Source organism: Conger conger, chromosome 6 (genome assembly GCF_963514075.1).
Source record: "Conger conger chromosome 6, fConCon1.1, whole genome shotgun sequence".
In the NCBI taxonomy this organism is placed as follows: domain Eukaryota; kingdom Metazoa; phylum Chordata; class Actinopteri; order Anguilliformes; family Congridae; genus Conger; species Conger conger.
Genome location: NC_083765.1, coordinates 5,327,538 through 5,353,185, shown reverse-complemented (window position 1 = coordinate 5,353,185; position 25,648 = coordinate 5,327,538). Strand labels below are relative to the sequence as shown.

The 25,648-nt window shown below is 45.4% G+C and overlaps 1 protein-coding gene across 1 annotated transcript; it reads right to left on the bottom strand.

Moving 5' to 3' along the window:
• Window positions 1-231: 231 nt before the first annotated feature.
• On the bottom strand, window positions 232-25,648 carry LOC133130506 (B-cadherin-like; the record flags this gene model as incomplete). Its single annotated transcript, XM_061245147.1, has 11 exons — window positions 232-240; window positions 2,329-2,441; window positions 4,806-5,030; window positions 5,135-5,277; window positions 12,324-12,568; window positions 12,719-12,904; window positions 13,079-13,207; window positions 13,316-13,488; window positions 24,787-24,934; window positions 25,277-25,432; window positions 25,526-25,648. Coding segments are annotated over 11 exons (1,650 nt in total), but the record flags the coding sequence as incomplete, so codon positions are not given.

Here is a 25,648-nt window from a genome sequence, read left to right as displayed (position 1 = left end):
GGACAGACAGACTTTGGAGTCAATTATTCTCAAAAACACAGTTTGAAATGAGCTGATCTTGCTGAAAATGTACAGTAAAAAGTTTATAAATATTACAAGAAAGCCGAGATCCTCCTCTTCACAATCGAATAGAACCCAAAATGATGGAGCAGGTCACACCATACTTACACTCAGTGAGCACTTTATTCAGTATTTATTAGATTTTCACATCCATAGCAGTACTGTGTACTTCTATCGATTCTGCAAGACAGCAAAAGAAACCACACAGGCAAACCTGAGGAACAAAGATATTTTCAGCCATCTCTCTTGATTCTCTCACTGACATCAGTATTGCTTTTCTCCAAAGATGTGTTTTTATATGACAGCTCCACACTGGAGGATGTGCAAGAAAACTGCACTCTTGTTCAACATTTTTCTATTCTAATACATTCAAAAATAGTTAACATCAAATAACAAATAACATCTAACCATTACAATTTACACTCAGGGAGCATTTTATTAGGTATTTATTAGACTTGTTTTTTTCAGTTATTGGTCTTCTGCTGCTGTAGCCTATCCACTCAGAGGTTTGATGCGTTGTGTGTTCAGAGATGCTCTTCTGCATACTACTGTTGTAATGCGTTATTAGCATTACTGTCACCTTCCTGTCAGCATTGACTAGTCTGACCCTTCTCCTCTGACCTGTCTCATTAACACCGCATTTTGGCCCACAGAACTGCTGCTCACTAAATGTTTTGACTTTTCTGCACCTCTAGTGACTAGTGTGCATGAATGAATGAATTACAGGAGATCAGCAGTTTCTGAGATACTACAACCACCATTTCATAAAAACATTTTCTTGGTTTTGTCTCTGGTTCTGCTTCACAGGTTTTTCTGGCATAATAGAGCTTTCAGGATCTAGTCCTGATTCTTGGGTTTTGGTTGCCTTTGGAGGCTGTGATTGGCCATCGTCAGACTGTGGACCTGAGTTGTGACAATTAAAGTCAAGGAAGCCATTATGCGGACAAGCAATGGAGTAGTTCAAGGACACCGATTTAGAATTTAGAAAAAAAAATACATTTCCCGAAAGCTGTCCTATTGAAAGGCACCGCGTTCCACTAGCTGAGCTACTTCGTCACTGCGAACCACCGCTTAAACATCTGTTGATGTTCCACAAAGAGGAAGCGAATATCTTGCCAAGAGAGACCATTCCTGCATGAGTGACCCTATGGATTACATTTACTTAAACATACTCAAATGTATTCTTCTTATTGAAAACATATTGAACACTTTAATATGTATTTAGTTTTAACTCAAGGGTTATGTAAAGTATATACAAAGTATACAGCCTCCACAGGCCGCTTGGCTCCCCCTCTCAGAACCTCCACATCACGCTCACGACTACTGTCTGTTCTGGCTCCACGGTGGTGGAACGAACTCCCCGTTGAGGTCAGAACTGTAGAATCTCTCCCCACCTTCAAGCGCAAGCTGAAGACACACCTCTTCAAGCAGCACCTCTCCCCATCCCTCCCTACCTCCCTGTGAACCTTAATTGTTGTCTCTGTGACTTGCTTTGTGTATCGGTATTTTTAGTTTGGCTAGGTAAGCAGTGTTTGGATAGTTAACTTTGGTCACTTTTGCTCTGTTTCTTTGTTTCTTTGTTCTCAAAAAAAAAAAAAAGAAAAAAAAAAGGCCCTCGTCCTTATCTTTGTTGTACAGGTAGCAGTTGAAATTGAACTTCCCTCTAGGGTCTTTTCAGCGAACTTTTCCCTGGTTATGGCTATGCACTTTGTTATACGTTGCTCTGGATAAGAGCGTCTGCCAAATGCCAATAATGTAATAATGTAATGTAATGTATATATATCACATCCTACTATACTACATTTTCCCATATCTGTCTTTTGTTGTTTTCATATTTTTCCAAACAATTGTAGCTCCAATTAAAATGTGAGCAAAAGAACAGTAAATTGTGTAAATGAAAAGAAGTGTAAATGGTAAAAATATTTAGATAATTATAGAAAAAATTATAATGTCTTATTACAATGAATTTGCAATCATTTGCTCAAAAAAAGAAATAAAAGAATCTGCTCAAGCATGCTTATTGAAAAAACCTTCTTTTTTAAAAATTCTTATAATAAAATTCTTAGCCCAGAGCACACAATACAGCAAGAATATCAATGCAAAAATACATGAGATTATATCTTGATCAAGAACGTCTGATAATCACTGATATTAAATTGATCATGAACACAGATGCCAATTCATGTCAATTTAAAGTGAACTCAGACGGTAATTCTAAGTCGGTCTGATGCAAAAAGAACCCCTAGTTATGCAGGCTTCCCAAGTTGCAGTGGCAGTAATGGTGTTGTCCTGGAACAGTCCCTGACTGTCATATACGCGGAGGATAACAGTGTAGTCATTCTCTTCCAAATAGGTTCTCAGTCCAAGTATTATGCCCGTCTCTGGAACAAATAAATGAAAGTTTACAATACACAGAATACATCTGGGGTTGAGATAAAAGCTGAAATCACATTCAACTTTTTATTTCCTGGCATTTACACCTAGACGTGTTAAACTACTTAGAACCTAGCAACTTTGGTATCAGACCACCCTATTTGTAGGTGAGCAAAAATATTAGAACAGAGAGTATTTAAGTAAATTAAAGTAAATAACACTTAATATTTGGTAGAATATTCCTTGCTTGCAATAACTTCACTAAGCCTGAGACCAATTGACATCACCAAACTTTTGCTTTCTTCTTTTGTGATGCCTTTCCAGGCTTCTACTGCGTCTTCTTTCAGTTGTTTCTTCCTTAAATCTCCTCTTCAGGAGGTGAAATACATGCTCAATTGGGTTAAAGTCTAGTGATCATCAATGAAGAGCCCACTCCTGAAGCACCCATGCAAGCCCAAGTCATGACACTTCCTCCACTGTGCTTCACAGATCCCTTTCTCCACACTTTGGCCTTTCCATTACTTTGGTAGGTTAATCATGATCTCATCAGTCCATAAAACTTTGTTCCTGAACATTTTTGTGGCTCATCTCTGTACTTCTTTCCAAATTCTTACTACTGATGAGTGGTTTGCATCTTGTGGTATAGCCTCTATATTGCTGCTCTCAACGTCTTCTTCAAACACAGCTCTCACAATCTTTCAGTCATGAACTGCTGGTGTTTCCCTTACAGTACAATCTCACGAGTGGAGAGGAGGTAGGGAGCAGGCCCAGGACTTGCAGAACACCTGACGGACTTTGTGGTAGACGAGCGGGATGGGGGACAGGTCAGGAGGGGTCTCAGGAATAGCAGGACTGGTGACAGTTGGGGCTCCAGCCGGTTTTGGTTCCCTGGACCCAGTCCACTTGGAGGTTGTGCTGGAGAAGCCAGGGTTTGCCCAAAATCACAGGAATGAGGGGTGATTTCATTACGTAGAAAGAGATCTCCTCCTGGTGACTCCCGGAGATCAGAAGTCTGGCAGGAGTGGTTACAGTGCTGGCTTCGGCCAGGGGTCGCACCAGGGGGCGCGTTGGTGCGGAGAGCTTGGGTGAGTGTGGTGGTGGATATTCCAAGTCAACGGACCAGAGTTGGGCTTAAAGTCATCACCCCTCTTCCAGGAGGTGATGGCGAGCAGGGTGGAACAGGAGGCTGAGGGGGATGGATCCATGGTGGCACCCATCAGGACCCCCTTGTTCACCGATGGGCGTTGTCTTTTAACAGACACATGTTCAGACAATGACCAGGCAGTACAGGCAGAGGCACTCACAGGCGGTCAATCTGTTGTGATGGTCTGTTGTAGAATGCTCCAAGATTTTCAGTGTGTCCCCAACCGGCTCAGGCTGCCAGGGTCTGGAACTCAATGGAATAGTCAGATACGGGCGACATGGCTCGGTGCCTTGCATGGCAGCCAATCGCCGTCGGTGTGTGAGTGTGTGTATGAATGGGTGAATGAGAAGCACTTTGGATAAAGGCGCTATATAAAAGCCAACCATTTACCATTTACCATACGGAGCGGTTACCCTGGCAGATGCAAAAGAATCGACGTGTGGCAGCAGGTCCCGAAACAGCCCGGTCGAAGACCCTCTTCATGGCTGATTTGAAGAGGGCGAACTATGGCACTCGGGAACGTTCGGTCGGCTGTACTTTTAAAATCAGTGAATACTGGGACAGGAACGAGCTGCAGGATCGAGGATCTCCATCATAGTGTTCAGGCGGGGGCAGACAGGGCTCTGGATGGGAACTGACAGAGGTTGAGGAACTTGAGCACCGGCCAGAGAGTTAGCCAATGTGGCCATCTGGTGCTGAAGGTGGGCCAAGTCCTGGTTCAGGGAATGAAGCTCGGTGTCACGCACTCCAAGTCGTTGTCCCTGCCGTCTCAGCGTCTCCTGGGTCGGGGTTGGGCTTGCTGGGTTCATGTTTGGCCAGATCAACGAACCCAATAGTGAGACCACAAAAGCTCAAGTTAAAGTCTTTAAGTTCATCGTAGATCATACAGGCAGGGAATCAGCAAACAGGAATGGTACAGGACAGGCAGTTCGTAATCGATAGTCCAGGCAAAAGTTTGGTATCCAGGCAAAAGGTAACAACACAGGTAATCCAGAGAATGGTCGCGGTCACAGGCAGAAAACAAACAGGTAGTCCAAACAGGCGAAGAAACAAAATCAGAAACCAAAAGTACTAACCGATAAACCAAAGGGAGTTCAAAGACAGCGGGTCGAATCAAAACAGAAGGGTAACAATAAACAAAAACGCTCACTTATACAGAACGGAAAACAGAAAACACAGAACCTGACAGATGGCGCTAAAGCTAAATCTGGTAAACAGGCTTGCTTACTTGTGCCATTCATGCGAGCGGTCCAGTTGTTCGCGCTCATTCCCTGTAGATCCACCCGGAAAGGGGAGGTGAATCCAGGCCCGTCTCGGTCGGTGACGGACAGCGTCACAGTTTGAGATTCTTGGTTACAGATCGTGATCGCCCTCTCCTCGATTGTGGGAGCGTTGTCATTTACATCTTCCAGCTCAATCAGCAGAGTCCCGGTTCCCGTTGCAGGGGCATCATCTATGAAAAAAAGAGGCAGGTCTTAGTTCACGGTACTGAATGGATACAAGGAAGAATTAATGGTTAAAGAAAAAAAATAATTATATGTATAAATATATATATACCGTCATCAATGGCCAGGATGAGGGCCCGGTATCTGCCCCCTTTGACAAAGGGAGATTCTCTATCCATGGGGCTCCTCGCTTTGATAAGTCCAGTCTCTCTATTGACGTTCAGCCATCCAGCTGGATCATCGCCCGATTTATACCTACAGGGGGAAAAAAATACTCAATTGCTTGTTTCTATTCTTTCTCAACCACTAGTTTGTAGACTTTCATTTAATACACCACTGGCTGCAGCGGATTTATTAGGATGTATTTTTCCCCACACAAAGTGCAATAACTTGCCAGGTCATTAGAGGCAGAAACTCTGGGGGATTTCAAGACCAGGCCTGATACCGTGCAAGACCCTATATCGCTTTCAGGTAAACTAAGCATTAGCTACACTTTAGTGGTAAGCGCACACAGCTTGTGGTTGCTGTGAGAAAAGAATCAGCTGGCTGGCAGGCGGTGTGTACATTACTGTCACGTTTCAGGTCTGTCTCACCATGTTTTATGTTGATTTATGTTTTTTCATGTTGTCTTAGTCACGTAGTGTCTTATCATGTATTATGTTAGTCTAGGTTCGTCATGTTGTTTAGTTTATTTCTTGTTACGATTTATTTTCTCGTCATGTCTAGTTATGTTTCGTTACGATTATATTACCTGGTTATGTTGAGTGATTATCGTCTTAGTTTCGCTTTGTGTTATGTTTCGATGTATGTTTATTGTTACGTTAACTGGTCGTTGTTATGCATACATTTTTACATGTTTTTCCGCAAACCTTGCGTTCCGCCTTTTCTCTCTCTCTCTCTCTCTCTCGTTCTGTCCTTCACTCCCCTAATGTTTCTATTTGTCTATTTACTAAAACTACTAACGCTAGGTCAGGATTGGGTAGAAACTAACAAGACTAATCATGTGTTCATGTTACCTTACGTTTCTCGTGCATGTCATTTACTAATTTACTAATGCTAGGGCAGGATAGGTTTATTACTAACGATTACTAATCTCCTTGTTAAACTTGTCATCCATCGCACCTGTTTTCCATTTCCTTGCTACGCTCTAACTAATTGTCTACACCTGTCTACACCTGCATTTATAGCCCAGTCACGCAACTGTTCACTGCAAAATTGTCTGCCTCTGTTTTCCACGCAACTCTTGAGCGTTATTTACTGTTTGGTTACACGTTACGATCCACGCCTGTTTACTGACCATCGATTATTGATTTCTGTTTTGTGACCTTCGTTTTGTTTCTTGACTACGTCCCCGCCTACCGTTTTTGTACTTTTGCCCCGCTGATTGTTTCATGGTTTCGACTCCCGCTTCGCCCACGACTACGCCTCTGCCTGCCGTCCGCCTGTTCATCTGCCCCGCTGACAGCTCCCCTGCTACCGGACCTCCCTGCACGCCTACCGACTACAAGTTTGCCTCTTCCCTCGGCACCGTGCTTTTTGTTTGTTTTGTATTTGTTTGGCTGGATCTTCGTGTATGGACATTGCTTGTGTTGACTACGCTCCTGGGACTCGTCCCGAATAAAGCCCTAACGGGACTTTATTTTACTATTGTTTCTGAGTCGTGCATTTTGGGTCCAACCCCCACGCACCCGTCTCAGAACAATTTCGCCACTATGGACCCTGCTGACTCAACTGCCATGTTCCACGCCCTCCAGGAACAAGGAGCCATCGTCCGGCAGCATTCACAAGGAATCTCCGAGCTTCACCTAGAGATTCGTGAACTGTGTGCAGAGATGAGGAGGCTCGCCGTTGCGGTCCTGCCACAACCACGGGAGGAACCCACCCACCCACCCACTTCCCCGGCGGTCAACCCCTCGGGAGCCTGGCAATTCCGGGAGCCCCAACAACCCCCCCCGGAGAGGTTCGGTGGAGAACCTGAAAGGTGCAAGGCGTTCCTACTCCAATGCGAGTTTGTATTCAAACAACAGCCCCAGACCTACAACAGCGATGACCGTCGGATTGGCTATGTGATGGGACTACTCAAGGGGAGGGCGTTGGATTGGGCTACGGCGGTGTGGTCCGGGGATTCTTTCCCTCCTCGTTACCCAGTCTTCGCCGACGAGATTCGAAAGGTGTTCCAACACGCATCCAGCGACCAGGAGCCATCCCAGAGACTGATTGCTCTGCGCCAGGGACGGAAGACCGCGGCAGACCACTCCATCGACTTCCGCACCCTCGCAGCAGCTACTAGTTGGAACGATGCAGCTTTGGCGAATCTCTTCCTGGCCAGCCTGAGCGAGACGCTCCAGGACGAGTTGGCGCGACTGGACCCCATCACCCAGCTCGACCAACTTGTGCGCACCACGATCCGCCTGGACAACCGCGCCAGACAACGCCGGTCGGAGAGACCGATCCTTCCCGGCAACCCGTACCCCAGGCAGGGCCCAAGTCCTCGACGAGAGGAGCAGCAGTCGGAGGGATCCGAACCCATGGACCTGTCCCAGGCCGGTACCAGGGTCTCTTCCGAGGAACGAGCACGCCGCAGAACCACCGGTTCGTGCTTCTACTGTGGGAGGCCGGGTCATACCCAGGCTCGGTGCTCCTTCAGGACCAGGCGACCAGTAGAGGTGAGAGCAGTCGACAGGCATGAGGGTGCTGACAGAGAGAACCATCGTCCCACGCTCACCACGCTGTTGATTCTTCCCGACAGAACAACCCGGATTAACGCGTTGGTGGATTCTGGAGCGGACGCCAATCTCATCGACAAAGTGTTGGTGTCCGAACTGAACATCCCCACCCTCCCTCTACCCCACCCTGAGAATGCGCGGTCGCTGGATGGAAGGACTTTCTGCCGCATGACGCACATTACTATTCCCTGTCAACTGGTCATTTCTGGGAACCATCGAGAGATGATCCAGTTCCGCGTCATCCAGTCCCCCAATGACCAACTCATCTTGGGATTACCCTGGCTCCAGAAACACAACCCCACGATCAACTGGAGTTCCAATCAAGTTCAAGCCTGGGATTCTAGATGTCATCTGTCCTGCCTGCGTTCCGCTCCACCACCAGCAGAGGGAGCACCAGCTCCACCACAGACTCCCAAGCCCTCCCTGGAAAGGGTTCCCACACCTTACCATGACCTGGGCGCAGTATTCTCCAAGATACAAGCGCAGTCTCTGCCGCCTCATCGACCCTACGACTGCGCCATCGAGCTCCTTCCTGGTTCGTCACTTCCCTCAAGTCGCCTTTACAACGTCTCCAGACCTGAAAGGGAGGCTATGGAGACATACATCCGTGACTGCCTGGCTAACGGACTAATTCGCCCTTCTTCCTCTCCCGTCGGTGCGGGATTCTTCTTCGTCCAGAAGAAGGATGGCTCCCTACGCCCGTGCATCGACTACAGGGAGCTGAACAACATCACGGTGAGGAACAAGTATCCTCTGCCCCTGATGGACTCCGCGTTCCACCCACTTCACGAGGCCACCATCTTCACCAAGCTGGATCTTCGCAACGCGTACCACCTGGTCCGGATCCCTGAGGGCGATGAATGGAAGACCGCCTTCAATACCTCTCTCGGACACTTTGAATACCTGGTCATGCCATTCGGCCTCACCAATGCTCCTGCTGTGTTCCAGGCCCTGGTGAATGACTTTCCTCGGGACTTGTTGGGTCGCCATGTGTTCGTCTACCTGGATGACATCTTGATCTACTCCACTAATGCCAAGGATCATGAAAACCACGTCAGGCAGGTTTTACAAAGGCTTCTAGAGAACAAATTGTTTGTCAAGGCAGAGAAGTGCGTCTTCCACTCCGACACAGTTGAGTTCCTTGGGTTTATCCTTGAGAAGGGACAGATCAGGGCGGATCCCAAGAAGATTCTGGCGGTCACCGACTGGCCCACACCCACCTCACGCAAGCAACTCCAGCGCTTCTTGGGATTCGCCAATTTCTACCGAAGGTTCATCCGTTCCTATAGCCAAGTGGTCTCCCCTCTAACCAAGCTCACGTCCCCAGCGGTGCCATTCCGGTGGAGCCCCGAAGCTGAGACGGCCTTCACCAAGGTCAAGAGACTGTTCGCTTCCGCTCCCATCCTGGTACACCCCGACCCCACCCGCCAGTTTGTGGTCGAGACGGATGCTTCCGACACAGGGGTGGGAGCAGTGCTCTCTCAGGTGGCGGCCGCTGACAACCGACTACACCCCTGCGCCTTCTTCTCCAAGAAGCTGTCCCCGGCGGAGAGGAACTACGACGTTGGAAACCGTGAGCTGCTGGCAGTCAAACTGGCGCTGGAGGAGTGGAGACATTGGCTGGAGGGGGCCGAGAAGCCGTTCATCGTTTGGACCGACCACAAGAACCTGGCATACCTCCAGACAGCCAAAAGGCTGAATTCTCGACAGGCGAGATGGGCGCTGTTCTTCGGGAGGTTCAACTTCTCTCTGACATACCGTCCAGGTTCAAAGAACGTTAAGCCCGATGCCCTGTCCCGTCAATTCAACACCTGTTCTGAGCGTGAGATCCCCGAGAACATCCTTCCTACCTCCTGCACCATCGGATCTGTCACATGGAAGATCGAGGCGGTGATCCAGAGGGCTCTACGGGAGGATCCCGATCCCAGGTCCAACCCCGGATTACGCCTATACGTCCCCTCAGCCGCTCGGACACAGGTGCTGCAATGGGCCCATTCATCCCTCCTCTCCTGCCATCCCGGCTTTACCCGCACCTTGGCGGTGCTGAAGCGGAGATTCTGGTGGAGTGCCATGATCCCCGACACCAGACGCTTCATCAAGGCTTGCACCACATGCGCCAGAAGCAAAGCATCTCACCAGGCCCCTGCTGGACTGCTTCAACCATTGCCGGTGCCCAGCCGACCCTGGAGTCACATCGGAGTGGACTTTGTGACCGGACTTCCCCTTTCCGAGGGTAACACCACCATCCTGACGGTGGTGGACCGATTCAGCAAAGCGGTACACTTCATCCCCCTGGCTGGATTGCCCACCGCCCAAGAGACCGCGGATGTTCTGGTGAGAGAGGTGTTCCGCATCCACGGACTTCCATCAGACATCGTATCGGACCGCGGCCCCCAATTCATTTCCCAAGTCTGGAAAGCGTTCTGCGTGGCCCTCGGGGCCACAGCTAGCCTCTCTTCGGGCTACCACCCTCAATCCAATGGCCAAACTGAGAGGGCCAATCAGGACCTGGGGGCCGCTCTACGCTGCGTATCGGCCAAGAACCCAGCCGGCTGGAGCAAGATGCTTACCTGGGTCGAGTACGCTCACAACACTTTACCCTGCGCTGCCACCGGGAAATCACTTTTTGAGGTCTCCCTGGGCTACCAACCTCCACTGTTCCCTGACCACGAAGCCGAGATCGCTGTTCCCTCCCTCGCCATCCACATGAAACGGTGCGCCAAGGTTTGGAGGGATGCCAAGGCCGCGCTGCTAAGCACGGCAGACCGCAATCGGCGTTTTGCTGATCGCCACCGCACTCCAGCTCCAGCCTACAAACCAGGTGACTCCGTCTGGTTGTCCACTAAGGACATTCCCCTCCAAGCCACCTCTCACAAGCTACAACCCCGCTTTATTGGTCCCTTTAAAATCCACAAGATCATCAATCCTTCCTCTGTAAGATTGTCACTCCCTGCTTCCCTTAAGATTCACCCCACATTCCATGTCTCATGTATTAAACCTGTATCCTCTCACCCCATATGTCCCCCGGATCCCCCACCACCTCCCCCCCGCATTATTGACAACCACCCCGCATTCACTGTTAAGAAACTCTTGAACATTCGTAAGAGGGGCCGTGGGGTGCAATACTTGGTTGACTGGGAGGGCTATGGCCCTGAGGAGCGTTCCTGGGTCGCTCCCAGTCTCATTCTGGACAAATCACTCATCAGAGACTTCCATCGTGACCACCCTGATAAATTCCAAGGACCGCCAGGAGTCGGTCGTTAAGGGGGGGGTCCTGTCACGTTTCAGGTCTGTCTCACCATGTTTTATGTTGATTTATGTTTTTTCATGTTGTCTTAGTCACGTAGTGTCTTATCATGTATTATGTTAGTCTAGGTTCGTCATGTTGTTTAGTTTATTTCTTGTTACGATTTATTTTCTCGTCATGTCTAGTTATGTTTCGTTACGATTATATTACCTGGTTATGTTGAGTGATTATCGTCTTAGTTTCGCTTTGTGTTATGTTTCGATGTATGTTTATTGTTACGTTAACTGGTCGTTGTTATGCATACACTTTTACATGTTTTTCCGCAAACCTTGCGTTCCGCCTTTTCTCTCTCTCTCTCTCTCTCTCTCTCTCGTTCTGTCCTTCACTCCCCTAATGTTTCTATTTGTCTATTTACTAAAACTACTAACGCTAGGTCAGGATTGGGTAGAAACTAACAAGACTAATCATGTGTTCATGTTACCTTACGTTTCTCGTGCATGTCATTTACTAATTTACTAATGCTAGGGCAGGATAGGTTTATTACTAACGATTACTAATCTCCTTGTTAAACTTGTCATCCATCGCACCTGTTTTCCATTTCCTTGCTACGCTCTAACTAATTGTCTACACCTGTCTACACCTGCATTTATAGCCCAGTCACGCAACTGTTCACTGCGAAATTGTCTGCCTCTGTTTTCCACGCAACTCTTGAGCGTTATTTACTGTTTGGTTACACGTTACGATCCACGCCTGTTTACTGACCATCGATTATTGATTTCTGTTTTGTGACCTTCGTTTTGTTTCTTGACTACGTCCCCGCCTACCGTTTTTGTACTTTTGCCCCGCTGATTGTTTCATGGTTTCGACTCCCGCTTCGCCCACGACTACGCCTCTGCCTGCCGTCCGCCTGTTCATCTGCCCCGCTGACAGCTCCCCTGCTACCGGACCTCCCTGCACGCCTACCGACTACGAGTTTGCCTCTTCCCTCGGCACCGTGCTTTTTGTTTGTTTTGTATTTGTTTGGCTGGATCTTCGTGTATGGACATTGCTTGTGTTGACTACGCTCCTGGGACTCGTCCCGAATAAAGCCCTAACGGGACTTTATCTTACTATTGTTTCTGAGTCGTGCATTTTGGGTCCAACCCCCACGCACCCGTCTCAATTACAGTTATTTAGCTGAAGCTTTTATCCAAAGTGACTTACAGTTGATTAGCCTAAGCGAGCAATGCGGGCTAAGGAAGGTACAGAAATACCAGTGAACCTGATTCAGGTTATTCCGTGTGAACGCTGCTGTGTTAAATGTTGCATTCCCAGAAATATTTTCTTACCATACTTTCTGATTTTTTGCCATGTCAGGGTCAGTTGCTGTATATGCAATTATGTCAGCACCAACTTCCAGGTTCTCTGGTTTAATGACCACCTTCTCGAATGGATTAAACACCGGAGCATCGTTCACATCCTCCACGTTCACAATAACTGTGGCAGTGGAGGTTGGCAGATTGGTGACAAACGGGGCATCATTCTCCACGGTGACCAACAAGGTGTACTTTGCATTCTTCTCAAAATCAAGGCCCTGATTGGGGACAGAAAATATACAATTAATAATGTATAAATTATTTAAAATTTGCAACAGTCTGACAAAAGCTTGGTGCTGAAGCAGATTAACTATTTTGTGGATCAAAGATCCTTTGAGATGTTTGGTCTCCAGAGCATGGATATTCACCTTGACTGTAGTAATAATGCCCTCCAGCTTGCTGGGTCCAGTGGTAACATTGAAGAACCCTCCATTGTCTCCTTCAATAATCTTGTATTTAGTTGACCAGGCTAGTGTGTGAGGTTCATCCCCATCAGTCACTGGCATTTTCACCACTAGGGCACCCACTTCATTCTCAGGGACAGTCACTGTGTACTATGGAAGAGAAAGTTTACAGAATGTGTGTTACACAAAGTAGAAGACACAATTCAACTTAAAGGATGTTTCTTTAACATTAACAGAAACTGCACAACCCACCACACTATGGATAGGAAAGACTTGAATAGCACACTTCACATAACTGAAAAGTTCCAGTTAAAGCTCACTTACTGAATTTGGGTCAAACTGAGGAGCGTTGTCGTTGCTGTCGGTTACTGTGATGCTTGCTTTGCAGGTGGTTGAGAGGCCGTCCCCCTCCATATCAGCAGCGCTAATTACCAATGTATATTTAGGAAAGTTCTGCAAAAGGAAAAGCAAAACGGTTCTCTCACTGGATTCGCTTTTTTACATTTTCTTAAAATCATTGTCGTTTTTTCAAATATATCCTGTTATAAGTGGATCGCATACCTCTCTGTCCAGCCCCTTTGACTTCAGTTGGATCCCTCCAGTTATAGGGTTAATAAAGAACATATTTGGTGATGGACTCTCTGGGTCTTGGCTCACAATTCTGTATCTAATGTCAGAATTAGCTGAACCAGGTTCATCTAGATCAACAGCGGTCACCTTCATAAATTCGAAACCTTAAGAGGGAAAATGAATGAACGCAAATTAATATCAGCATGAACAATTAAACAAAAATGTATCTAATTCAACAGAACAACACCACCATGGCCGTTTGTGATAATGGATCTTGAGCAGTCAACCCAGCTAGTGAATATTGCTACTGCTGTCAAAGACTATGCTTCTGTTGTACCATACTGACATTTGCCCTGAGATGAGCCTACCTGCTTGGGATCCTTCAACTAACTCGCCAAGAAAGGTTTCTTCAGTGAATTTGGGTTTCTCATCGTTCTGATCGATCACAGAGATGATAAATTCCATGCGATCCTCGGCTGCAGCAGTTGAACCCACTACTTCAGCGTGAACAAAGAGCTAGAGAGGGGGAAGAGGGTACCAAGGAGAGAGAAAAAGATTAAAAATCGAGGGTATTAAACAAAAAAACGAAACATAAAATTACATTTGAAGACAGACGATACAACAGTTTTACAGACACGTGTGTAGTGCAGAAATGTACCCTCGATTCTATCATTGATCATTGACCAATAGTTGCTAAAAATCCTGATCAAAGAAGTGATTGACTGACACAAGCATATGATCCCCAGCCTTCCTGAATAGATGGACTACACTGGCCTGAAGTTGCAGCTGGGACTCAACCAAACACAAAAAATGCTTTTATGTTCCTGGGAAAAAAAAGCAAAACAACAACTCACTTTATATTTATCTTGCCTCTCTCGGTCCAAAGGCTGTGTGACACTGAGCCAGCCAGAGTCTCGGTCAATTTTAAACAGCTGAACAGGGGGCTCATCTGCCCCAGGCCCAGTGATTTTGTAATGCATCGGCACTTCCCTATCCCTGCTGGATCTGATCTGTGAACACAAAAACAACCAGGCATCAGTCAGTAAAACCTGACTGAGTTGTAACCAAACTGAAATGGGCAAGCCAAAGCGCCGGGCACCTACCTGCACCATCTGTTTGGGGAAGGGGCCTCTGTCGTTCTCTGGGAAGTTGATGGGGGGAATGACCCAGTCCCTCTTCTGCCTCTTCAGCCCTTTGGAAGAGCGTGGAAACATCAGCACTGGAAGAGCTGCAGAGTGCTGAGGCTGAGGAAGTATTGCAATCAAATTAATACCAATATCAGCTCATCGTAACAGCACCTAAAAGAGTGCGTGTGTGCGTACATGCCTGTGCATGTACGTGTTTGTGTGTGTGTGTGCGTGTGCGTGTGTGTGTGTGTGCACAGGAGTGATCCTGACCTGCACAGGAGTGATGCTGCCCACCTTGTGTTGATGGTCATGCTGACTGTCTCCAGGTTCAGAAATCACTGTGTCTGTGGACATCTTCTTTGGGCCATCTGAGAATTTGGGTCCAAGTTTTACATTTGTCTCTATAAAAAAAAAAAAAAGAGTAGTATTTAACATTAGTTTAGTACTTGGATTTAAAATGAAAGACACAATATAGGATTATAAATAGGATCTGCATGCTACCGCCATCTGCTGGTTTTTGGCGGCTATTCGTGCCTCACAAGTTAAGCCTATTTTGTGAAAATTAATTTCACTCAGGCGGCACGGATGGTGCAGTGGGTAGCACTGCTGCCTCACAGCAAGGAGGTCCTGGGTTCGAATCCCTGTCAGCCAGGGCCTCTCTGTGAGGAGTTTTCATGTTCTCCCTGTGTTTGCGTGGGTTTCCTCCGGGTACTCCGGTTTCCTCCCACAGTCCAAAGACATGCAGGTTAGGCTGATTGGAGAGTCTAAATTGCCCATCGGTATGAGTGTGTGAGTGAATGGTGTGTGTGCCCTGCGATGGACTGGCAACCTGTCTAGGTTGTATTCCTGCCTTTCGGCCAATGTATGCTGGGATAGGCTCCAGCCCCCCTGCAACCCTGTTCAGGATAAGTAGGTTAAGATAATGGATGGATGGATGGAGTGAGACAGGCAGCAGCTGTGACATTATTGACAGAACTGATGCTTTACCAGACACAGCAACAGGCAGTTGTTTTATTTTATGAGACTAATTTGTATATTTAATTTATTATGGCAAATGGCCTTTTTTTGGGGGGGGGGGGGGCTTGCAGTGATGGGGTAGCCCCTTGCCTTTAGTTAATTTACAGCTTACATACCTTTATTGAGAAGTTGGGTTGTGTCCGTGTTAATGGATGTGTTGCTCGGTTGCCATGGTACAGTCTCTTCTGGTATACCTGTAGCCCAGCCCTGAGGTGTGAGGTAATAGGTTTAGTTTTTTTCACAACACAACGGAATTACAGCGGAATTACTTTGCTGAAAAGAAATTGTGGTTGGCAAAATACTGCAAAACCTTTGTGTGTCACTTAAGTTTTATGAAGTATTTTCTAACATAAACAAAAGTAGCAAAGATGCCCATAACTTACTAAAATATATAGAAATTTGGAAGGTTTAGAGTGGAAAACCATTCCACTTCACTATCTATAAAAAGATTTTGAAGTGACATAGTAGCATACTATATATGGTAAACTGAACCCTTAGTGAGCACTTTATTAGGTAGACTTGTTAAGTGAATTTTAATCATACAATCATGTGGCAGCAACAAAATGCATAAAAGCATGCGGACATGGTCAAGAGGTTCAGCTGTTTTTCAGACCAAATGTCATCTTTGGTGAAATTTCAAAATTTTAACAATATGTTAAATTGGCTTGGCATTTTTGTCTGTCATTATAGCTTCTTGGACAAGCCTTTAATGTGTTATTCTGAATAGTCATTGCCAACAACTTTGATTATGAACCTTTAATACAATCCATTGCTTCTGTTACTTGCAATTGCGTTAGATTTTCTTTGCGAGGCAGAGTCTAATCATTAAAACACAACGCGGCACAACACAGTTGCTTTTTGTTTTTCGCACCATTCTGAGTAAACTCTATCGACTGCACCAACGATCATGCAATACCACTGAAATCACACTTTTCATTCGTTTTGAGGAAGTGGAATGTGCTAAGATTGCTTAAACAGATGCACTGTGAAACCACAGATGGTCTAGTTAGTCTAGTCATTACGACACAGCACACCACAACACAGTATACAAGCAATGCCAATAATGGTAAAAGGCATACAATAAAGCACAAAATAAGTTAAATTATATTCATTTTGATTTGTGGTCACAGCAGGACAAAGGGGTACACAAAGATCTAGATCTAATTCATGAACCAGGCTTTAAATTAACGGTCAAATGTCTGAAACTGACAACTGCATATTTAAAAAAATTGTGTCCATGACAAATTACAACAGAGTAAGTGGCAGTGGAGCTCAGACTTACATGCATGAAGAGAAGGATAACTTCATAGTATATTTCAGGACCCATTTGATGAGTGAAACTATTCTCTCCGCTTCTCTGAACCGTCTGCTGTCTTCTGTTCTTCTTCTGTGGTGTCTGTAAAAAATGTAGCTATTGAGGCAGCTGGTGGCCTGAAAGGCGGAAGAAGCCCTTTAGTTCCTGATAGTAAATGGTAAATGGCAGGCATTTATATAGCGCCTTTATCCAAAGCGCTGTACAATTGATGCTTCTCCATTCACCCATTCATACACACACTCACACACCGACGGCGATTGGCTGCCATGCAAGGCCCCGACCAGCTCGTCAGGAGCATTTGGGGGTTAGGTGTCTCGCTCAGGGACACTTCGACACAGCCCGGGCGGGGGATCGAACCGGCAACCCCTCCGACTGCCAGACGACTGCTCTTACTGCCTGAGCCATGTAGTAGTACATTTATTATTTATTTATTCTATTCAGCCCAAATTTTTAATATCTGGACACAACCTTTAGCCAAGAAACATCCAAACACCATAAATGGACTAAAACCCTGACACCCTTTTTATCATGCTTCAGCATATTTTTCCATGTGTACTAGACCAGTGGTTCTTAACTGGTCTGGCCTTGGGACCTACAATTCCCTATGGTCATTAGGTCGCGACCAACTTTTTTTTTTTACATTCAAGACAACTTATTTTATTTCTAAAATATTACTAAAATATTACTGCACATATGATATTACATTGGCATTTGTATTAAAATATTAAATCATTGGGAAAATACTCAAACATTTAATCCATTTAGATTTGACATCACACTGTATGAACTGGATGTGAGTGAACACTGCAAATAATATTAGGTGGGCCTACCTCCTTTTACAATGACCAGATTTACAATGAAAAGACCAGAACAGGCTGTTTTAACAATTCAGCAAATTAGGCCTAGGCTGTTTTAGGATCATTAATGAGAGAATTGGGGATGCTTTTCAGATCTGATCAGAGACTCAAAATCAGGCACTATGGTAGACAGAGCTACACATAGATCATGTTCGGTGTCCAACCTGTTTCTTTGCTTGGACTTGAGCTGGACCAGAGTGGAGAATCCACTTTCACAGAGGTAAGTAGTGCTGAAGGGCAGTAAGATTTTAATTGCACGGATAGCCAAGGAGGAATACTCAGCCGTGACACTGCACCAGCGTCTGGTCGCATGAAAGCTCAATCAGCGGATTCTCTTCATTACATGGCAACACAGCGCTTTCGAGGTCGATTCCAAAGGGATCGCGCACCCACTGTTCATGTTCACTCGATGTCTCTGGGAAGTAATCATGAAACCGCGTTTGCAGTTTGGTGTTTCGGCCAAATAGTGGCCTTCATCAGGGCAGACATGAAAAGAGAAACAAACAGCAGTAGTATATATACACCTAAGGTTGTCATTAAGGTGATTGACCACAGCTGTGCAAAGTGGGAGGGCTCAAGAATAAATCTGAATGCAAGAAAAACAGAAAACACTAGAGGTCAGTAAACAAACAATATATAGATCACACTTTTAATCTGTGTAGAGGAAGTGGCGTGTGATGAGACTAACAGGCGATTAAGCTTAAACAGGCGCACTGTGAAACCACAGACGGAAGAGGTAATCTAATTCTGTTTATTCAGCACTCTAGTGGGCTCTGTGGACAGAACTATCACATTAAATTATTGGCATTTGGCAGACGCTCTTATCCAGAGATTAGACTAAGCAAGAGACAATCCTCCCCTGGAGCAATGCAGGGTTAAGGGCCTTGCTCAAGGGCCCAACAGCTGTGCAGATCGTATTGTGGCTTCCCAGTCATGTACCTTAACCACTACGCTACAAGCCGCCCCTTTGCAATGATGCTTGGCTTGCTGGCCTTCTGACCCACTAATCAGAGCTGTGAAGGTATGTACCAGGAGAACGCAAATACAGATGACATTGTGAAATGTATACTTTAACCAATTATGTCAGTCTTTATATTATTTGAATACTAATCATGAGGAAATGCATTCTGTTGTGAGTCGCAACAATCATTTTTGTCAAATCTAACATGGACAGACACAGACTTTGGAGACAATTATTCTCAAAAACACAGTTTGAAATGAGCTGATCTTGCTGAAAATGTACAGTAAAAAGTTATTTTTTAGAAATTATGTTATTATTAGAAATATTACAAGAAAGCCGAGATCCTCCTCTTCACAATCGAATAGAACCCAAAATGATGGAGCAGGTCACACCATACTTACACTCAGTGAGCACTTTATTAGGTATTTATTAGATTTTCACATCCATAGCAGTACTGTGTACTTCTATCGATTCTGCGAGACAGCAAAAGAAACCACACAGGCAAACCTGAGGAACAAAGACATTTTCAGCCCTCTCTCTTGATTCTCTCACTGACATCAGTATTGCTTTTCTCCAAAGATGTGTTTTTATATGACAGCTCCACACTGGAGGATGTGCAAGAAAACTTGTTGTTCAACTTTTTTCTATTCTAATACATTCAAAAATAGCTTAGGAAAAATAACATCTAACCATTACAATTTACACTCAGGGAGCATTTTATTAGGTATTTATTAGACTTTTTGACTTATTGGTCTTCTGCTGCTGTAGCCTATCCACTCAGAGGTTTGATGTGTTGTGTGTTCAGAGATGCTCTTCTGCATACTACTGTTGTAATGCGTTGTTATTAGCATTACTGTCACCTTCCTGTCAGCATTGACTAGTCTGACACTTTAATGTGTATTTAGTTTTAACTCAAGGGTTATGTAAAGTATATCTATCACATCCTACTATACTACATTTTCCCATATCTGTCTTTTGTTGATTTCATATTTTTCCAAACAATTGTAGCTCCAATTAAAATGTGAGCAAAAGTAAATTGTGTTAAAAAAAAGAAGTGTAAATGGTAAAAATATTTAGAAAAGTATATTAATTTTAGAAAAATTACAATGAATTTGCAATCATTTGCTCAAAAAAAGAAATAAAAGAATCTGCTCAAGCAGATTTTTTTGTTGTTGTCAAAAATAGCATAGAAATTCTTATAATAAAATTCTTAGCCCAAAGCACATAATACAATACAGCAAGAATATCAATGCAAAAATACATGAGATTATATCTTGATCAAGAACGTCTGATAATCACTGATATTATCATGAACACAGATGCCAATTCATGTCAATTTAAAGTGACCTCAGACGGTAATTCTAAGTCGGTCTGATGCAAAAAGAACCCCTAGTTATGCAGGCTTCCCAAGTTGCAGTGGCAGTAATGGTGTTGTCCTGGAACAGTCCCTGGCTGTCATATACGCGGAGGATAACAGTGTAGTCATTCTCTTCCAAATAGGTTCTCAGTCCAAGTATTATGCCCGTCTCTGGAACAAATAAATGAAACAGTCAAGTTTCTGTTATGGGAACAGAAGTTTACAATACACTGAATACATCTGGGGTTGAGATAAAAGCTGAAATCACATTCAACTTTTTATTTCCTGGAATTTACACCGAGACGTGTTAAACTACTTAGAACATAGCAACTTTGGTATCAGAAGTATTAGACCAGAGAGTATTTTAGTAAATGAAAGTAAATAAGACTTTATTGCTTGCAATAACTGCACTAAGCCTGAGACCAATCGACATCACCAAACTTTAGCTTTCTTCTTTTGTGATGCCTTTCCAGGCTTCTACTGCATCTTCTTTCAGTTGTTTCTTCCTTCAATCTCCTCTTCAGGAGGTGAAATACATGCTCAATTGGGTTAAAGTCTAGTGATCATCAATGAAGAGCCCACTCCTGAAGCACCCATGCAAGCCCAAGTCATGACACTTCCTCCACTGTGCTTCACAGATGAGCTCGTATGTTTTAGATCATGAGCAGATCCCCTTCTCCACACTTTGGTCTTTCCATTACTTTGGTAGGTTAATCATGGTCTCATCAGTCCGTAACACTTTGTTCCTGAACATTTTTGTGGCTCATCTCTGTACTTCTTTCCAAATTCTTGCTACTGATGAGTGGTTTGCATCTTGTGGTATAGCCTCTATATTGCTGCTCTCAACGTCTTCTTCAAACACAGCTCTCACAATCTTTCAGTCATGAACTGCTGGTGTTTCCCTTACAGTACAATCTCACAAGTGGAGAGGAGGTAGGGAGCAGGCCCAGGACTTGCAGAACACCTGACGGACTTCGTGGTAGACGAGCGGGATGGGGGACAGGTCAGGAGGGGTCTCAGGAATAGCAGGACTGGTGACAGTTGGGGCTCCAGCCGGTTATGGTTCCCTGGACCCAGTCCACTTGGAGGTTGTGCTGGAGAAGCCAGGGTTTGCCCAAAATCACAGGAATGAGGGGTGATTTCATTCCGTAGAAAGAGATCTCCTCCTGGTGATTCCTGGAGATCAGAAGTCTGGCAGGAGTGGTTACAGTGCTGGCTTCGGCCAGGGGTCGCACCAGGGGGCGCGTTGGTGCGGAGAGCTTGGGTGAGTGTGGTGGTGGATATTCCAAGTCAACGGACCAGAGTTGGGCTTAAAGTCATCACCCCTCTCCCAGGAGGTGATGGCGAGCAGGGTGGAACAGGAGGCTGAAGGGGATGGATCCATGGTGGCACCCATCAGGACCCCCTTGTTCACTGATGGGCGTTGTCTTTTAACAGACACATGTTCAGACAATGACCAGGCAGTACAGGCAGAGGCACTCACAGGCGGTCAACTCGTCGAGAATCTGTTGTGATGGTCTGTTGTAGAATGCTCCAAGATGTTCAGTGTGTCCCCAACCGGCTCAGGCTGCCAGGGTCTGGAACTCAATGGAATAGTCAGATACGGGCGACATGGCTCGGTGCCTTGCATGGCAGCCAATCGCCGTCGGTGTGTGAGTGTGTGTATGAATGGGTGAATGAGAAGCATCAATTGTACAGCACTTTGGATAAAGGCCCTATATAAAAGCCAACCATTTACCATACGGAGCGGTTACCCTGGCAGATGCAAAAGAATCGACGTGTGGCAGCAGGTCCCGAAACAGCCCGGTCGAAGACCCTCTTCATGGTTGATTTGAAGAGGGCGAAGTATGCCACTCGGGAACGTTCGGTCGGCTGTACTTTTAAAATCAGTGAATACTGGGACAGGAACGAGCTGCAGGATCGAGGATCTCCATCATAGTGTTCAGGTGGGGGCAGACAGGGCTCTGGATGGGAACTGACAGAGGTTGAGGAACTTGAGCGCCGGCCAGAGAGTTAGCCAAAGTGGCCATCTGGTGCTGAAGGTGGGCCAAGTCCTGGTTCAGGGAATGAAGCTCGGTGTCACACACTCCAAGTCGTTGTCCCTGCAGTCTCAACGTCTCCTGGGTCGGGGTTGGGCTTGCTGGGTTCATGTTTGGCCAGATCAACGAACCCAATAGTGAGACCACAAAAGCTCAAGTTAAAGTCAGGCAGGGGTCGAGAATCAGCAAACAGGAATGGTACAGGACAGGCAGTTCGTAATCGATAGTCCAGGCAAAAGTTCGGTATCCAGGCAAACGGTAACAACACAGATAATCCAGAGAATGGTCGCGGTCACAGGCAGAAAACAAACAGGTAGTCCAAACAGGCGAAGAAACAAAATCAGAAACCAAAAGCACTAACCAAAAAACCAAAGGGAGTCCAAAGACAAAGAGTCGAATCAAAACACAAGGGTAACAATTAACAAAAACGCGAAGAACTTAGACAAAACAGATAACAGAAAACACAGAACCTGACAGATGGCGCTAAAGCTAAATCTGGTAAACAGGCTTGCTTACTTGTGCCATTCATGCGAGCGGTCCAGTTGTTCGCGCTCCTTCCCTGTAGTTCCACCCGGAAAGGGGAGGTGAATCCAGGCCCGTCTCGGTCGGTGACGGACAGCGTCACAGTTTGAGATTCTTGGTTACAGATCGTGATCGCCCTCTCCTTGATTGTGGGAGCATTGTCATTTACATCTTCCAGCTCGATCAGCAGAGTCCCGGTTCCCGTTGCAGGGACATCACCTATGAAAAAAAGAGGCAGGTCTTAGTTCACAGTACTGAATGGATACAAGGAAGCATCAATGGTCAACAATATATATATATATATATATATATATATATATATATATATATATTTCTAAATATATATATATACCGTCATCAATGGCCAGGATGAGGGCCCGGTATCTGCCCCCTTTGACAAAGGGAGATTCTCTATCCATGGGGCTGCTCACTTTGATAAGTCCACTCTCTCTATTGACGTTCAGCCATGCAGCCGGATCAACGACCGATTTATACCTACAGGGAAAAAAATACTCAATTGCTTGTTTCTGTTCTTTCTCAACCACTAGTTTGTAGACTTTCATATAATACACCACTGGCTGCAGTGGATTTACACAAAGTGCAATAACTCTCCGTGCAAGACCCTATATCGCTTTCAGGTAAACTAAGCATTAGCTACACTTTAGTGGTAAGCGCACACAGCTTGTGGTTGCTGTGAGAAAATAATCAGCTGGCTGGCAGGCGGTGTGTACATTACAGTTATTTAGCTGAAGCTTTTATCCAAAGTGACTTACAGTTGATTAGCCTAAGCGAGCAATGCGGGCTAAGGAAGGTACAGAAATACCAGTGAACCTGATTCAGGTTATTCAGTGTGAACGCTGCTGTGCTAAATGTTGCATTCCCAGAAATATTTTCTTACCATACTTTCTGATTTTTTGCCATGTCAGGGTCAGTTGCTGTATATGCAATTATGTCAGCACCAGTTTCCAGGTTCTCTGGTTTAATGACCACCTTCTCAACTGGATTAAACACTGGGGCCTCGTTCACATCCTCCACGTTCACAATAACTGTGGCAGTGGAGGTTGGCAGATTGGTGACAAACGGGGCATCATTCTCCAAGGTGACCAACAAGGTGTACTTTGCGTTCTTCTCAAAATCAAGGCCCTGATTGGGGACAGAAAATATACAATTAATAATGTATAAATTATTTAAAATTTGCAACAGTCTGACAAAAGCTTGGTGCTGAAGCAGATTAACTATTTTGTGGATCAAAGATCCTTTGAGATGTTTGGTCTCCAGAGCATGGATATTCACCTTGACTGTAGTAATAATGCCCTCCAGCTTGCTGGGTCCAGTGGTAACATTGAAGAACCCTCCATTGTCTCCTTCAATAATCTTGTATTTAGTTGACCATGCTGGTGTGTGAGGTTCATCCCCATCAGTCACTGGCATTTTCACCACTAGGGCACCCACTTCATTCTCAGGGACAGTCACTGTGTACTATGGAAGAGAAAGTTTACAGAATGTGTGTTACACAAAGTAGAAGACACAATTCAACTTAAAGGATGCTTCTTTAACATTAACAGAAACTGCACAACCCACCACATTATGGATAGGAAAGACTTGAATAGCACACTTCACATAACTGAAAAGTCCCAGTTAAAGCTCACTTACTGAATTTGGGACAAACTGAGGAGCGTTGTCGTTGCTGTTGGTTACTGTGATGCTTGCATTGCAGGTGGTTGAGAGGCCGTTCCCCTCCATATCAGCAGCGCTAATTACCAATGTATATTTAGGAAAGTTCTGCAAAAGGAAAAGTAAAATGGTTCTCTCACTGGATTCGCTTTTTTACATTTTCTTAAAATCATTGTCGTTTTTTCATATAGATCCTGTTATAAGTGGATTGCATACCTCTCTGTCCAGCCCCTCTGACTTCAGTTGGATCCCTCCAGTTAGAGGGTTAATAAAGAACATCTCTCGTAATGGACTCTCTGGGTCTTGGCTCTCAATTCTGTATCTAATGTCAGAATTAGCTGAACCAGATTCATCTAGATCAACAGCGGTCACCTTCATAAATTCAAAACCTTAAGAGGGAAAATGAATGAATGCAAATTAATATCAGCATGAGCAATTAAACAAAAATGTATCTAATTCAACAGAACAACACCACCATGGCCGTTTGTGATAATGGATCTTGAGCAGTCAACCCAGCTAGTGAATATTGCTACTGCTGTCAAAGACTATGCTTCTGTTGTACCATACTGACATTTGCCCTGAGATGAGGCTACCTGCTTTGGATCCTTCAGCTAACTCGCCAAGAAAGGTTTCTTCAGTGAATTTGGGTCTCTCATCGTTCTGATCGATCACAGAGATGATCATTTCCATGGGATCCTCGGCCGCAGTAGTTTCACCCACTGCTTCAGCGTGAGCAAAGAGCTAGAGAGGGGGAAGAGGGTACCAAGGAGAGAGAAAAAGATTAAAAATTGAGGGTATTAAACAAAAAAACATAAATTATTATAAAATGACATTTGAAGACAGACAATACAACAGTTTTACTGACACGTGTGTAGTGCAGAAATGTACCCTCGATTCTATCATTGATCATTGACCAATAGCTGCTAAAAACTTTGATCGAAGAAGTGATTGACTGACACAGGCATGTGATCCCCAGCCTTCCTGAATAGATGGACTACACTGGCCTGAAGTTGCAGCTGGGACTCAACCAAACACAAAAAAATGTTTTTATGTTCTTGGGGACAAAAAAACCCAACAACTCACTTTATATTTATCTTGCCTCTCTCGGTCCAAAGGCTGTGTGACACTGAGCCAGCCAGAGGTTTGGTCAATGTAGAACAGCTGAACAGGGGGCTGATCTGCCCCAGGCCCAGTGATTTTGTAATGCACCGGCACTTCCTTATCCCTGCTGGATCTGATCTGTGAACACAAAAGCAACCAGGCGTCGGTCAGTAAAACCTGACTGAGTTATAACCAAACTGAAATGGGCAAACCAAAGCGCCGGGCACCTACCTGCACCATCTGTTTGGGGAAGGGGCCTCTGTCGTTCTCTGGGAAGTTGATGGGGGGAATGAGCCAGTCCCTTTTCTGCCTCTTCAGCCCTTTGGAAGAGCGTGGAAACATCTGCACTGGAAG